Below are 15000 nucleotides of genomic sequence, written 5' to 3' on the forward strand. Positions count from 1 at the left end.
CAGGATTTGAATGAAGTCTGATATCCTCTCAAGAATTTAGAGATTGCTATTTTTTGCTGTTTGTAATTATGCGAAGAATAATATCTTCTCAGTGATTGAAAGAACACTGTATCCTCCCAGGGACTGAGAGAAGACTTTATCCTCTAACGAATTGAGAGAAGACCAAATCCTCTCTGAGATTGAGAGAACACTGAATCCTCTCAGGGACTGAGAGAACACTGAATCCTCTCAGAGATTGATAGCAGATTTTGCTGTAGGCTCAGTGGAATAACATCAAGCTTGTTTCATTTACGTATGCCTTACACTTATAACTGCACACCTTGGATTTCAATTACATCTGTACTTTTATTCTACACGGCTTCTATAGGTAACTCATTCTCAAATGAATGTCCCATTTAAAACTCTACTCATTCTCCCAATGTCCCTTTATATTTCGTAGCGTATTCTTTTATTATTCTTTGATAAAATTATTTGATGTTTCTTTTTTCAATTATAAATCTGTCATGGTACACCAGGCACCCAACCAGAGGGAAACACCCACTGACACACCTCACACCTCACTCGGCACACTTATCAATGTCACCTGGGCCTTGTGCCACCAGGGGGCAGCACGGTGCTCTCACTCTGCCTGTCCTCAGGTGAGCGTGAACTACATTCCCAGCCTTTACTACTTGTACCAGGGATATGTGGGAGGTTTTTGTGCTTTGTTTTGTAAGTTTACTTTGTAAACTGTGTTTAACAAATTATATACAGTGGTTAGACAATGAAACTGAAACACCTGGTTTTAGACCACAATAATTTATTAGTATGGTGTATGGTCTCCTTTTGCGGCCAATACAGCGTAGATTCGTCTTGGGAATGACATACACAAGTCCTGTACAGAGGGATTTTAAGCCATTCTTCTTGCAGGATAGTGGCCAGGTCACTACGTGATGCTGGTGGAGGAAAACGTTTCTTGACTCGCTCCTCCAAAACACCCCAAAGTGGCTCAATAATATATAGATCTGGTGACTGTGCAGGCCATGGAAGATGTTCAACTTACATTTACATTTACAGCATTTAGCAGACGCTCTTATCCAGAGCGACTTGCATGCTTTGCATCTGATCACAGAATTCATCCTAGGTAATAGTATGGATAGGCCAGAAATCAAGATACTGCCAAATGCCGTAAATGTAAATGTAAAGAGACCATTGAGTCAAACTACTACTAAACTACAGGAGTCAATGTCATTACCTAGTGTTTTGCAAGTTAGACATTTGCCAAGAAGCACAATTAACCATAGACAGACAGACAATTTAAGAACAACGGCAAGTGGTATCAGCCGAGTTAGTGCGCTGGTAAGAACTCAACAAACAGGTGGGTCTTCAGTCTACGCTTGAAGATAGCTATAGTCTCTGCAGTCCTAGCAGCTAATGGAAGATTGTTCCACCATCTTGGAGCCAGGATGGAGAATAGTCTGGAGCTTTGTCTTCCATGAGACTTTAAACATGGCGTTTCTAGTCGAGCCAAGCTTGAGGTTCTAATGGCGCATTTCCACTAGGGCCTGCTTGGCGCGGTACGGTTCGATTCGCGACGGTTTGTGAGTGTTTCCATTAGTACCACTTCCCTGTGAGCCGGCCCCTTCGGGTACTATTTTCGTACCGACTCGCTTGAGGTTCTAACCGTTCCGAAGCGGTACAGTTCTGTGACGTGGAGGAACAGCATGACACTGATTGGCCAGGGAGTGTCGTCACAAGTTGCGTCAGGAGAGCGACTCCTCCGCTATGCTATGGACTCCTCAGCCATTTTTAAAACCCAAGGAGCGAAGTCTGTTCCCTGGTCAAACGCCGCCGTACAAACCTTTCTGTTAATAATCAGCGATCAAAAAATCCAGGGCGAACTGGACGGGGCCACTAGAAATGTAAAGGTTTTTAGCGAGGTTTCCGCGCTAATGGCCACTCATGGCTACCAGCGGTCCGTTCAGCAGTGCCGGTCGGTCCAAGCTAAAAAAGCTTAACGCGATTACCGGGCGGTGAAGGACCATAACGGACGCAGCGGAGCAAACCGCAAAGACTGGAAATGGTTCCAGCAAATGGATGTCATATACGGTCACCGGCCAGCCAGTAACGGAAGAGAAAGAGCTGGACAGACACGGCAATGTCAGTGCTGGAGGCCACGGAGAATGGTGAGTGTATTGTGATTTCAGTTTTACTAGGCTCGTAAAAGATGTAATATGAACGTAATATGAACGCATCTATTGTAAACGCAGGAATTTAGAGCTGTGTTTGTAGTTAATGTTACCACCACAGTCACTACTGTACAATAGCTAGCTCTTAGCCTTGCTAGTTGCTAGTTAGCTGTAGCCATAAACAAAGCATCAGCAGCGATGACGTGCTACACATTTTGTGCAGTTACGCTATATCGTTGTTCCTTCACGGGAATACTTGTGTTTAATATTTGTTATTTTTTACGTTCAAGATTCCCCTTCCACTGACGAGGCGAGCGGAGTTGGCGGAAAATGTTTCCTTCAACCGGGCTTTCCTCGGGGTGCTTGGCGAACTTGTGAACACCATGCGAGACGGACGCCAGTAAAAGCACACAAAATGTTGCTTGTAGTACTATAAATATTTATTTCATATAAAGCTATACGTATATATTTGCTTTTTGCACTTTTTTAAACTATAACTATATTATTTACATGTTGTACTTTAAATATCTATATTTCATATTAAAGTTTGATTTCATTTGATTGGATGACTGATGCTTTTTATGCAGGGTGTGTTCAGCCTGTTTGAGTAATACCAAATTATTATCAATAATTAGAGCAACCACATACAATAATGAAGATAAAGATAAATAAGATACAATAATGGTATGTGTTAAGGGGCATCGACTGGTGTTGTGGTCGCATACAAATGATGTTACGACACTACAACCCGCGCGCCAACAGCGACTCCACCCACATTGTGTTGGTCCACCATTGTAATGGAAACACAACGCGACCGTACCGTTCCGTTGCGAATCGACCCGTATCGAACCGTACCGCGCCAAGCAGGCCCTAGTGGAAATGCGCCATAAGTATTCGCTGTATGGATCGGCTTTTTACCATGGACATCATGTAGGGAGGGGCCAGCCCATTTTTGGCTTTGTAAGCAAGCATCAAGTTTTTATATCTGTAGCAGGTAGGGACCTGGAGCCATGTTTAATTGGTCGCAACAAGACATTGGTTGAGTTTCCTGTGGGTGTTTTGGACCAGCAGATATATGGGCAGCTAAAAAGGTGGGGTCCTAGTTAGCAATAGCTGAGCTAGTGTCCGTGCATGGTAGTCGCAACTTCGGCGGCAGTGGGAGAGAAAATAAAGCAGGATATATGATTGAAATTGAGACGCTGTGTGGATTCGTGTGGTCAGCGTGAGTGTGCTATCGCAACAGAGAATGGTCCCTCCGGGACATTGAGAACGTCAACATTATTGAAAGCCAAGGACTGGGGCACGTTAGTGTGAGAAAGTGGACTGGACGAACGGTGGAGAAGTACTGCCTGGGATTTGGGGTACAAGAAGTTGTGAACTGGGGCTAGCTGCTGTTTTGTGTTTTTTTTTTTTTTATTAAGATTTTAGACGAACTTTAATCTGCTCTGGCTCATATTTCATATTGTGAGTTTTTTTGTTTGATTTTGTTTTATTAAACTTTTGTGAGGTAGAATGACTGCTGGGATCTTCCTTGAAGCTATCCGAGCTTGGGGGGATTTGGGAGGTTGCTTTTGTAGTGATTTGAGGTGTGTAGTTTCTTTCTTTTAGTCCAGGCACTGGACTTTTCCCTGGTGTGAGATTTTAGTAGTTAAGTATACACCCCACCCCCAGAGCTCAGTCTAGGGTTTGTTTTGAAGACCGTAGTTATATCTATATTCTTTTTATAAAGTTGTGGTATTCCTTGGCTATCATACTTATTAAAGAGAATTGTGTTTTTAAGTCAGCCAAGTTTTAATAGGGACCAAGGGTTAATAAAGAACCTGTATATTTTCTAAAGAAGTAACCTGTGTGCTTGTACTCATTCAGAGCTCCTCTTTGCTCTTGGAGTAAACCAAAGGGTGGCGTAGTCCGCTTTAGAATTGGGCAATCGGGGTGCCGGTGCCACATATCTGATGTGTGCCACTACTGGAAGCCAGTGAAGAGAGCGTAGCAGAGGAGTCACATGTGAGAACTTGGGGAGATTGAAGACCAGTCATGCTGCAGCATTCTGAATTAGTTGTAGAGGTCTGATGACCCGTAGAGGAAGACCTGCAAGTAGGGAATTGCAGTAGTCTAGCTTAGAGATTACTAGAGACTGCACAAGTACTTGAGTAGCTGCCTGTGAAAGGAAGGGTCGTATTCTCTGTATGTTGCAGAGGAGAAATTTGCAGGATCTGGTCAGTTTTGAAACGTGTTGAGAAGGACAACTCGTTGTCCAACGTTACATCCAGGCTTTGTGCAGTTTCTGATGGTGTTAACAAGGTGTTCTCAAAGGAAACTGTGAGGTCGTTGTGTGGGTTTGGGGTTCCTGGAATGTACAGAAGCTCAGTTTTGCTAGGGTTGAGCTTCAAGTGGTGAGCAGTCATCCATGAAGCAATATCTGCCAAGCATGCCGAGATACGCCTAGAAACCTGGGTGTCAGACTGAGGGAAGGAAAGAATTAGCTGGGTGTCATCAGCATAGCAATGATAAGAGAAACCATGAGACAAAATAATGTCATCAAGGGAACGAGTATATAAAGAGAAGAGAAGAGGGCCTAGGACTGAGCCTTGGGGGACTTCGGTGGAAAGTTTACATGGATTGGATGTAGATCCTCTCCATGTTACCTGATAGGAACGGTCTTCAAGATATGACTGGAACCATTTCCAAGCAGAGCCAGTCACACCAAGGCTAGAAAGAACAGAGAGGAGGATGTTGTGGTTGACCGTGTCAAAGGCTGCAGAAAGATCTAGAAGAATTAAAACTGATGATAGCTTGTTAGCCTTGGCAGCATGGACCTTCTCGGTCACCACTTTGAGGGCAGTTTCTGTTGAGTGTGAAGCCGTTTGAAGCCAGACTGATTAGGCTCATGGAGTTGGTTCTGGGTGAGGAAGAGAGATAATTCATCATAGACTGCTCGCTCCAGTGTTTTTGATAGAAAAGAAAGAATTGATACCGGTCTGTAGTTGTTCATGTCAGAGGAGTCAAGTGATGCCTTTTTCAGGATTGGTACCACCCTTGCCATCTTGAACACAGTAGGTACATGACCCGAAACTAAGGAGTTGTTTATGATTGCTGAAATGAACGGAAGGAGTATTCTGGAAAAGAGTGGAAGGAATTGGATCCAGTGGGCAACTTCACTTTCATGTTCATCAAACCAATCTTTCACCAGTCTTGCTGTGTTTATTGGTGCATTGTCATCCTGATACACGGCACTGCCTTCAGGATACAATGTTTGAACCATTGGATGCACATGGTCCTCCAGAATGGTTCGGTAGTCCTTGGCAGTGATGCACCCATCTAGCACAAGTATTGGGCCAAGGGAATGCCATGATATGGCAGCCCAAACCATCACTGATCCACCCCCATGATTCACTCTGGTCAACAGTCTGGGTGGTACGCTTCTTTGGGGGTTCTCCACACCGTAACTCTCCCGGATGTGGGGACAACTGTAAAGGTGGACTCATCAGAGAACAATACATGTTTCACATTTTTCACAGCCCAAGATTTGCACTCCTTGCACCATTGTAACCGACATTTGGCTTTGGCACGAGTGACCAAAGGTTTGGCTATAGCAGCCCAGCCATGTAAATTGACCCTGTGGAGCTCCCGACGGACAGTTTTGGTGGAAACAGGAGTTAAGGTGCAAATTTACTTCTGCCATGATTTGGGCAGCTGTAGTTTTATGTTTTTTGGATACAATCCGGGTTAGCACCTGAAAGTCCCTTTCAGACAGCTTCCTCCTGCGTCCACAGTTAATCCTGTTGGATGTGGTTCGTCCTTCTTGGTGGTATGCTGACATTACCCTGGATACCATGGCTCTTAATACATCACAAAGACTTGCTATCTTGGTCACAGATGCGCCAGCAAGACATGCACCAACAATTTGTCCTCTTTTGAACTCTGGTATGTCACCCATAATGTTGTGTGCATTGCAATATTTTGAGCAAAACTGATCTTACCCAGCTAATTGAACCTTCACACTCTGTTCTTACTGGTGCAATGTGTAATTAATGAAGATTGGCCACCAGGCTGGTCCAATTTAGCCATGAAACCTCCCACACTAAAATGACAGGTGTATCAGTTTTATTGTCCAACCCCTGTATAAATAATTTTTTGAATTTTTTTAGGTTTAAAAAACAAACATCAGCACAAAATAGTTAAATAGTAAAATAGTAAAACTGTGCTGTAAACTGAAAGTGAAAACACGATACCTGTAACTGATTGATAAGTTTAATGGATCTTTCACAAATGCTACAAAAATTGCACAGTGATAGAAGCTCCTGAAACATTTTTTGCAAAATAGGGTTTGAGATATTTTGACATTGTACCCTCAGGAACCAGGGATAGTTTATGTACAAAATGTTAAGGGCTTAACCTCCACCACATTTATCGAATGTTGCAGCCTCCAACAAGACAAAATAAGATTTTTCTGTCTTTTACAAACTTCACATGAACAACTATTAACGCAACATAAATATTAAGAGACAACCAAGCAAGTGATTCCGTTTGGTGGCCAGAACAAATGGATTATGTGCAGAGTTGTGTGTTAAGTCCACATGGTAGTCAGTAGCTTCCCAGCCTCAAGCTCACATAGACTAAACCATTTTTATAATCTGTATAGCATGACACACAATCTTACCTATGAACATACCAGTGCTAGCTGACATTTCTAAAAGCCAATGACAGCACATTTTTCCCCAATGCATGAGTATTTTGAACACCAGTGGGTTGATTTGTCAAATAAAAACAACAATAAAATGAAATACAATGCAAAACAGGAACAAACTGCTTTTGAAAAAAAAACATTTCAGGTATAAATTGTTATGGCTGACCAGGGTGACATAACTGACCACAGTGAGAAGAAAATCTCACTAACAAAGTATTAAGTGACATCACACAGAATTTGTTTTTTTAATTGAACAGACATGAAATGACATTTGTATATATTTTGATATATACTTTAGGATGTAAAAATAGTTAATTACTCATCATATATCTGGCTATCATAGTGACATTGCTTCTTAAATTAGCAAAGCAACTCGTGCTTATGGAAGATGGAGTAGGATTGCACTAAAACAGCGAGTGCACCAGATTGGGAGAGTTGGGATGTCATATTCCCCTCTTTGATAAATATAGTGTAAGCATGAATGTGCAAAAATCCTCCAGTAAACCTAATATAAAAATCATCTTGCTTTCTTTTTAAATATTTTGCTGTTTTATTATACCATAAGCAAAAAAACACAACAAAAATATTTCTTCCTCTCTGGGATTATCAGAACCCTCTACCTGGTTGTTCACAAGGAATTTCTCTCAGTGTTTTCTTCAGACCTGCTCTCATTCGTTTTCATTAAGAGAGGGTAAAATGAAGTGGCCATACATGGTCTGACATGCATAGGATGGTGTGGGAAGTCTTACAGCTTAGCGTGGCCCGAGCTGCTGGAAAGCACTTCTAAGCAGCTCAGACGTCCTTTTCCCCATCGCGGTCGCAAGTCCGATAACCGTGACGTTAGTCGATGGGCTCCGCCCCTTCCAGGTGGTCTGGAATGGGGAGGCCGGTCAGGACCGTGAGACATTTGTTCCAAATGTTAAAGACGGGGCAGACGGGCTGCGTGAAGGACACGTGGAAGGTGTGGAGGTGCTGGGAGCCCACGGCGTCGTAGAAAGCCACGGAGCCGGCGTCGTAGTCCAGCAAGACTCCGACACGCCGCAGGTGCGGTGAGGGCTCGATGCTTATCTCTTTGCTATTGTGGCGGACCATCCAGTTGTTGTTGCAACGGCAGAGCACCCATGAAGAAGGGTTCTTCCCAATCCACTCGTGCTTGGGCGCAGACTTGTAGGCCACGCCCACCGCGTACCTGAGACGAAACATTTAACGGATTAATAGTAGTGGGACTTCACTAAATGTAGTGAGATAGTAGTGAGTAGTAGTGAGTCTAATGTTCTCAGCTGTTTCTACTACAGTCCAGTTATGCTAAACTGTTAGTCTCACCAAGTACTCCCTCCAATCAGAGTTTCCCAGTAGTGGCGGCCGCTGTCGATGTAGACGTTGCCCGTGACCCCGTAACTGCTCTGGCTGCTGAAGCGATCCTGGCCGTGACCCTTCTTGGAGGACACCTCGTCCCGCTCCACCGTCAGATTGTCGTGAGACACCTTCAGCTTTCTGTGAGCAGACTTGGGGTCAAGCTTGAATGGCTGACCTGCAGAATCAACGAGACAACAGGCAACAGCACATCTCATCATCACATCTCCTGTAAAGGCAGAGCGTGCGATAGATACCATGCCATTATGTGTAAATATCTGGCTTGTCAAACCACTAATGCATTCAACATTGAAGAAAATGTATCAAAGCGGTACATTTATTTTTAACCTTACTGTAAGGGTGATGCAACTTCTCCGCACTTCAAGCGTGTGTACACGAGGGGGCAGTGTGCCCAACACGAGTGCTTACTGTTGGTCTTTAGTGTCCCAGGTTCACTGCTGCGACTGCCTGCCTGGTTGATGGCCTTGACAACGAAGATGTACTTGGTGCCGCTCTGCAGGCCGTGGACTGTGTAGTGGTTCTGCTTGATGTTGGGGACGATCATCCAGCTGTCGGCCGAGTTGCAGAGACCTGATTGGGCGGGAAGGCGGGTGTTACACTGAACGAACCAATAAGCCCGAGCTTAATATCCAACACGCCTGCATTAATATCTTGCTAACGTTACTGAGTGCTGACTTGCTTTTACGCTCTGTATACTAGAATGGGAGGATTTGTACACGAAGCTAATATGGCTGTGGGGAAGTGATTGTGGTTCTCCAAGTGATCAACGAGACATACAAGTGAGAGACTTGCAAAAGAAGTAAGATAGTTTACTAGCTGCAAACACCTTATATACACCTCTAACTCCTCCCTTCAGAGTAAACCACTTTAGCTGTAAGTATAGCAAACTCATAATGCATGTTTAATCTTAAATAAACACACATATTTAGTTCATATTTGTAAACAAGACAAACATGTATACACAAATAAGTCATAAGTAAACGATTCTGCATTCATTGGCCTCGTTCATGGTTTTCCGCTGCTTGCCTGTTTACTGTACTTGGAATCACAGACTCTGCAGGATATTAGGAAGAGAAAACAAGTAGGTACATTGTCCTTTCATAACTGAGAAAAGGCAATGTTGGCTATCTGGGTTTGATGGCCTGGTGATGAGTGACAGGACAACTCACTTCATCACAATGGGCTACTCATAGACCTGCCCTGCTGGACCAGGTGAAGTGTTGTAGTCATTCTGATGTCAGGGATTAAACTGCTAATAGGCGTGACCTTTACAGGGAGAACTGTGAGACTCTGGCAAATAGATGGAGCTGACGTATATTGAGCTGGTGATGTTTTTGTATGATGTAATTAGAAGTCTTGTTTTCTTATACTTTAACAATAATTAAGTTATTATTAAATGATTAAGTTATTATGAAATTATTAATATTATTAAGAGTTCTGTAGTGCCTTTCACACACTGTACCTATGGTTGTTTAATCTCATGAACATCAGCCTATGGCCACACAAAAGAAAAAGCCTTTTTTTTTAACTTAGTGAATCCAAAGATGACACCAATATGCGGTATTTATAATAAACCAATTTATACCGAATATTTGCACGAATATCTGTTTGGAGTCTAAGCAGTGTCATCATTTAGACTGTCATTGTCAGGGCTGGCTCGGATGCCACTCCCTCTACCACCAGGAGGGGCACCCGAGTCAGTCCTAGACTGGCTGGGCGTAATCAGCAATAATCCGTTTCAGCTGTCTGAAGGCTTCTTAAGAAAGCTTTGTGAAACGGATCATTGCTGATTCATTCGGCTATGCCCTTTCGCTATCAGCCTGCTCCGTCATTCCCCAAAGTTGCGTTTAACAACAAGGTGTTTCGTCACCGTTCTCTCTCTATCTTCTCCTTCTCTTCTTCGAGGTTCTCTCTCCTGCTTCACTCCCTGACCTACCTCAAGTTTTCCCAAGCCTGTTTCTCTTCCTGTCCATTTTTGACTTTATTTTTGGGAAGGGTTTTGTTTTGCTGCGGCGTTTTCTGCCTGCTGCCAGTCACCTCCCCTGGCATCTTTAGTTTCGTTTTCGCGTAGCTTTTATCCGCGCTATTTTAGTTACGTTTGTTGTTTTGTTTCTTTCTCCCGTCTCCTTACGGTTGAGTATTTTGTTCCACGCGTTGAGTTTTCAGTGTTGGGTTTTTGTTTATTGTTTCACCGTGCTCTCACTGCTTTCTTTTATTTCCTTTCATGCGTTGAGTATTCCGTGTTGCTTTCGTTTATTAGATTGGGGTTGTGTTTCGTGTTTAACTCTCGCACTTGCGTTCTGTTTGGACAAACGCAATAGTGCTGTTAAACAGCACTTGGGTCCACCCTTCACTCTATCACGATACATGGTGTGTACATCCCTCTATTCCCACGTTACAGTCATAGGTGATATCATAGATTACATCACTTCACCCTTGCAAATTCCAGCTCACGAGCGCTCATGCCCCGAGCACTGTTCACGAGGGCTCATGCCCCGAGCACTGCTCACGAGGGCTCATGCCCCGAGCACTGCTCACGAGGGCTCATGCCCCGAGCACTGCTCACGAGGGCTCATGCCCCGAGCACTGCTCACGAGGGCTCATGCCTCGAGCACTGTTCACGAGGGCTCATGCCCCGAGCACTGCTCACGAGGGCTCATGCCCCGAGCACTGAACGAGCTCTGGTCCCTCCACCTATTGTACCATATCTCTTCGGAACAGCCTGTGTACTATAAATATGCCACTAAACAATTCCAGGATCAATCAATGTATCAACTTTTAGGGATTTGTTTTCTGAGGTGCATTTGTCTTGGATAAGGTAAATCAAATTAGTATAAAACCAAAAGTTGTGATCATTAACTTTTACCTGATGTTCAAAGGTCTCTCAGAGTAGAGATATCATCTCGAAGGTAAAGTGTCACCTCGTGTCCTGAGCTATATTGATATTTTACTCCTTCATAACCATTTCATATGTTTTGTATTGCACTCACTGACGATATTGGACTGCCCGGTGAAGATGGTATACTGGAGCTCATAGGAGACCACAGAGAACTCATCGTCTGACGTCCAGTGCACAGTGATGGTGTCGTAGGAGGCCGTGCATAGTTCCTCTCGGATGCCCGGGGAACTAGGAGCTGGAGCGCAGGGTAGAAATACAACATACCTGACTGCCAGTAACAAATCCATGATCTAACACCAAGGATATTCACATGGCTACTGCTTCATTACCAGATCACATATCAATTTTGAATATTTGAACCGAAATCCAGGCAAAAGTTACAATGTCTTTGGTGCAATCTGACCTGGAGACTGATGATCAATAATTGACTATCAAAATTCCAAAAAAGATCTACTTTGACTGTCCTTGTACAGTGCGGTTTGTACATTGGGTGGATACTGGAATGTATTTGGCTTAAAAGCCTGCCCCCCCCCCACCCCCCACCACACACACACACACACACACACAAACACACACACATATATATATCAAGTTCACTTTCCAGAACTGGTCTCTACAGTGACTACTGAGGACACAGTGCTGTCAGATATGCTTAGTCTGATTAAGAGAGCTGTCACCCACATCATCTCAGCTCCATGTCTGGGACAAAGAAATGTAATAGAATGGAAATGACCAACACACGTTGAATATTCAGAGTGTAGCAGGATCTCCATTAGCGCAAGTTAAAAATGGATCATTTAGGACGGTTTCATCTAATATGAGAGGTAACAAGAAAGATATTTAAATTAGTTTTGAAGGCAGCACTATGGAGGTGATGCAAGATTTAAAATCTTGATGTTCATATTCACCTCTTCTCTTTTTGGTGCAATTCACTGTTTGTGACCTCATTAAAACACACAGAATTACAGTTGCAGTAATTAAAGGTATTGTACTTGTAATTACCTGTAAGATAATCAAGACTTTGCAACATTTTCTTCTCCCTGGTGAAGTCCAGCGCGAAGGTGTCGAACGTGTCTGTCAGATTAATCTCAGGTATCAGGATCTGAGATGACGCTGTTGCCATGGAGACTCTGAAACATAAGCGGAACTGAATGGAACCGGGTATCTTTTTGTGCCCGACAGTCGGTTATGAAGACTGACGTCAGCCTGACGACGACGGGGTTGTTAACGCAGCAGAACCGGCCAACTCACCGCTCAGAGATGCTCCTGGCCGTCTGGAGGAAGCGGGCGTGGTCGCCCTCCTTCAGCGTCTGGTCGGCCTGGGCGATGAGGGCGGAGGATCGCTCCACGCTCTGCTTGCAGCTGCCGATCTGCTGCGCCAGTCTACGCAATCGCACCGTCTGAAGGTGACAAACGCCAACGAGCCGCTCTAACATATACCACCCTTTTACACCACAAAGACGAGTTTGCCTCTACGGGACTTCAGAAGACGTTTTATTACCTTTCCCTCCTTGATTTTGGCACAGATGATCTGTCTCCTCTCCTGAATGATGTTGATCAAGAGGTCACACTCCTCCATTAGCTTGCCTTCCTGTCGTGATGCATTCACCTGTGGAGGAAAAAATAATACAGCTACACTGAAGTGTATTACGGGGTGCTGATGAGGATGTGGGCAGTTGTCACTGAGGTCATGGGTACATGGCCAGCCGAGGGTTAAGGTTCAAGGTTCAAAGCAGGTTTTTATGTTCGTAATCACCGATATTGCAACAGGTGTTGTGTATAAGCAAATGACCATAGGTGAATTACATGCAAAATATAATCTGAGAGTTACCGTACATTTGCAAAACATTTATGGTTCTGGTTTTTGTTTTACCTCCATGGGCATATTGTTATATCTCCACTATGGCTCTGATACTCCCATTTGAACTGTTCGTTGAGTGTTGGTGGTGTCACTGTTTTGTTGTAGGTACTGATTAAACACTTGGTGATATTAAGTTGTCGCCAGCTGTGATTGGCTGGTGTTCAGAGGATGCACCTCCACCACTGTGATTGGCTGGTGTTCAGAGGATGCGCCTACAACAACTGTGATTGGCTGGTCTTCAGAGGATGCACCTATGATGATTGCCACATTGAGGCTGTGGCACCAAGATATTTGATGCCATGGGGCCAATGGAGGCTTGAGAACTGAGAATTGTCTTTAGCTGATTAGACAGATATTGCTCATGTTCAAGTTTACTATCTGACTGAGGGCTTATTTTGCAAAGAGCTATGAAGTGTTGAATTTCTGAATCTCAGTGGAGTGATTTGTTTAGAACTTTTGTCGCCCTGAAGCTTCTTGTTTGGCACCATATTGTATTCACTTTATGAAGAAGGTGAGGTCACGTACGGATACATGCATGATTGTTTTGACACTTTCTTTTTATTCACAGTCTGGTTATTTTGGACTGGGGCTCAAGTTTGTTAAAAGTCTGTGAGGTCATAAGATATTTTACTGTTGAAACTTGTTAAGCAAATGTTCTTAAAGCAGAAATGCTTGCTAGGAGGATTTTTTTCCTGAATATTACTTTACCTCTTACATTTTGTTTTGATATTATAAAATAGGGCTATATTTCTATCCAAGCATGGATTTAATGATCCATGTATAAAGTAAATATTCTGCAAGATCTCTTCCTTATGCAGAAGTGCTTAACGTCTTTCAGTGTTTTTTCAAGATCATAAAAAAAAAAATCATTTTAAATCACCTCAAAATGCCAGGTCTGAATAATTCACTTATCCGCAAACCCCCAGATCAAGACCTCCTCCCTGCCCGGCGTGGAAAATGGAGAAGCTGTGAAAGAGGGCGGCACCTGAGGTCGGGGAGTCGTCGCGCGGCTCTCGCCGACAGCCTCGCCTTTTTAACCGCACGAGAGAGACTCGTTCGGCCGCAGCCTCGTCTTTCAGCGCCACTAATGAGATCCCCTGACCTTCACCTGCTCCCGCCTCCACGCAGCTCTCGCGTCTAACATCGCCCCAGTGGTCCGGACGGACGGAGACGGAGCGGTTTTACGTGCCCCGGGTGGAGGGTGAAACGAGTCTTTGTGTAAATATTGAAACACAGTTAATTTGTTGCTTGGTTTTTCAAATTCTGGTTTCAGAAGTGCAGAACTAAGATATCTGGTGATGTAAAAGACAAAGTCTGTCTGTGAATGAACAGTTCTGAGACCCGAGGCTGCTCTTCTGCGCGTCTCTCCGTGAGGTCTGCTAGTACACGCGCTCGCACTGGCGAGCTGAAGGTGACGTGAGGAGACGGCGAGCGCCAGCTCGGCTCCACAAAGAGAAACACTCTTGGATTTCCAGATGTGATGTGAAACCCGACAGAGCCGTACGGTGACTCATTTAAACCAGAGGACGTGCAGCTTGGCCACAGGCCACTTTGGAAAGGCACAGAGAAGGTGATCAAGGTTTTCAGATGTAATATATTGAAAGGTCTAAATGTACATCTTCCTTCTTTGCACTATTGCTTAGTGCTCCCATATTTCACCCTTTTTAAACATTTTCCTACATAATAGCTGAGATGGGGCATATTACTAGCTAGCTCATCATCATCATCAAAGCCAATACCTTATCACAGCATTGAAATAAGAAGAGGACCCATCATTGCTCCAAAAAAGGCAAGACATCAAGCTTTACACCTCATTGTACCAAACCCTATATTATATTCCACAAGGTTTACAGGGTTTATATAAATGCATGTGCTCATACTACGTACTGAATCATAGATGATGCACGCTCAAAATCATCACAAGCACAAAAACAACCCTGTCACGGATCGTAGCCAAGGCGACCCAACTGCAGCATGACGGAGGAGAACAGGCATTTCATCATTACGTTCA

At 43.9% G+C, this 15000-nt stretch overlaps 1 protein-coding gene across 6 annotated transcripts in view; it reads right to left on the bottom strand.

The window, feature by feature from the left end:
• Positions 1-6405: 6405 nt before the first annotated feature.
• The window catches only part of LOC143484062 (E3 ubiquitin-protein ligase Midline-1-like), a 32419-nt gene continuing 23824 nt past the window's right edge, over positions 6406-15000 (bottom strand). For all 6 annotated transcript variants that reach the window (XM_076982530.1, XM_076982524.1, XM_076982527.1 and 3 more), the window contains 7 exons: positions 12630-12737; positions 12380-12528; positions 12131-12258; positions 11220-11363; positions 8638-8799; positions 8179-8386; positions 6406-8044 (listed from right to left, as the gene is read on the bottom strand). In XM_076982530.1, the coding sequence (XP_076838645.1) occupies positions 7696-8044; positions 8179-8386; positions 8638-8799; positions 11220-11363; positions 12131-12258; positions 12380-12528; positions 12630-12737 (1248 nt within the window). In that variant the 3' untranslated portion in view covers positions 6406-7695. The remainder of the gene's footprint in view (positions 8045-8178; positions 8387-8637; positions 8800-11219; positions 11364-12130; positions 12259-12379; positions 12529-12629; positions 12738-15000) is intronic.

The sequence above is a fragment of the Brachyhypopomus gauderio genome, chromosome 20, assembly GCF_052324685.1.
Source record: "Brachyhypopomus gauderio isolate BG-103 chromosome 20, BGAUD_0.2, whole genome shotgun sequence".
Lineage (NCBI taxonomy): Eukaryota > Metazoa > Chordata > Actinopteri > Gymnotiformes > Hypopomidae > Brachyhypopomus > Brachyhypopomus gauderio.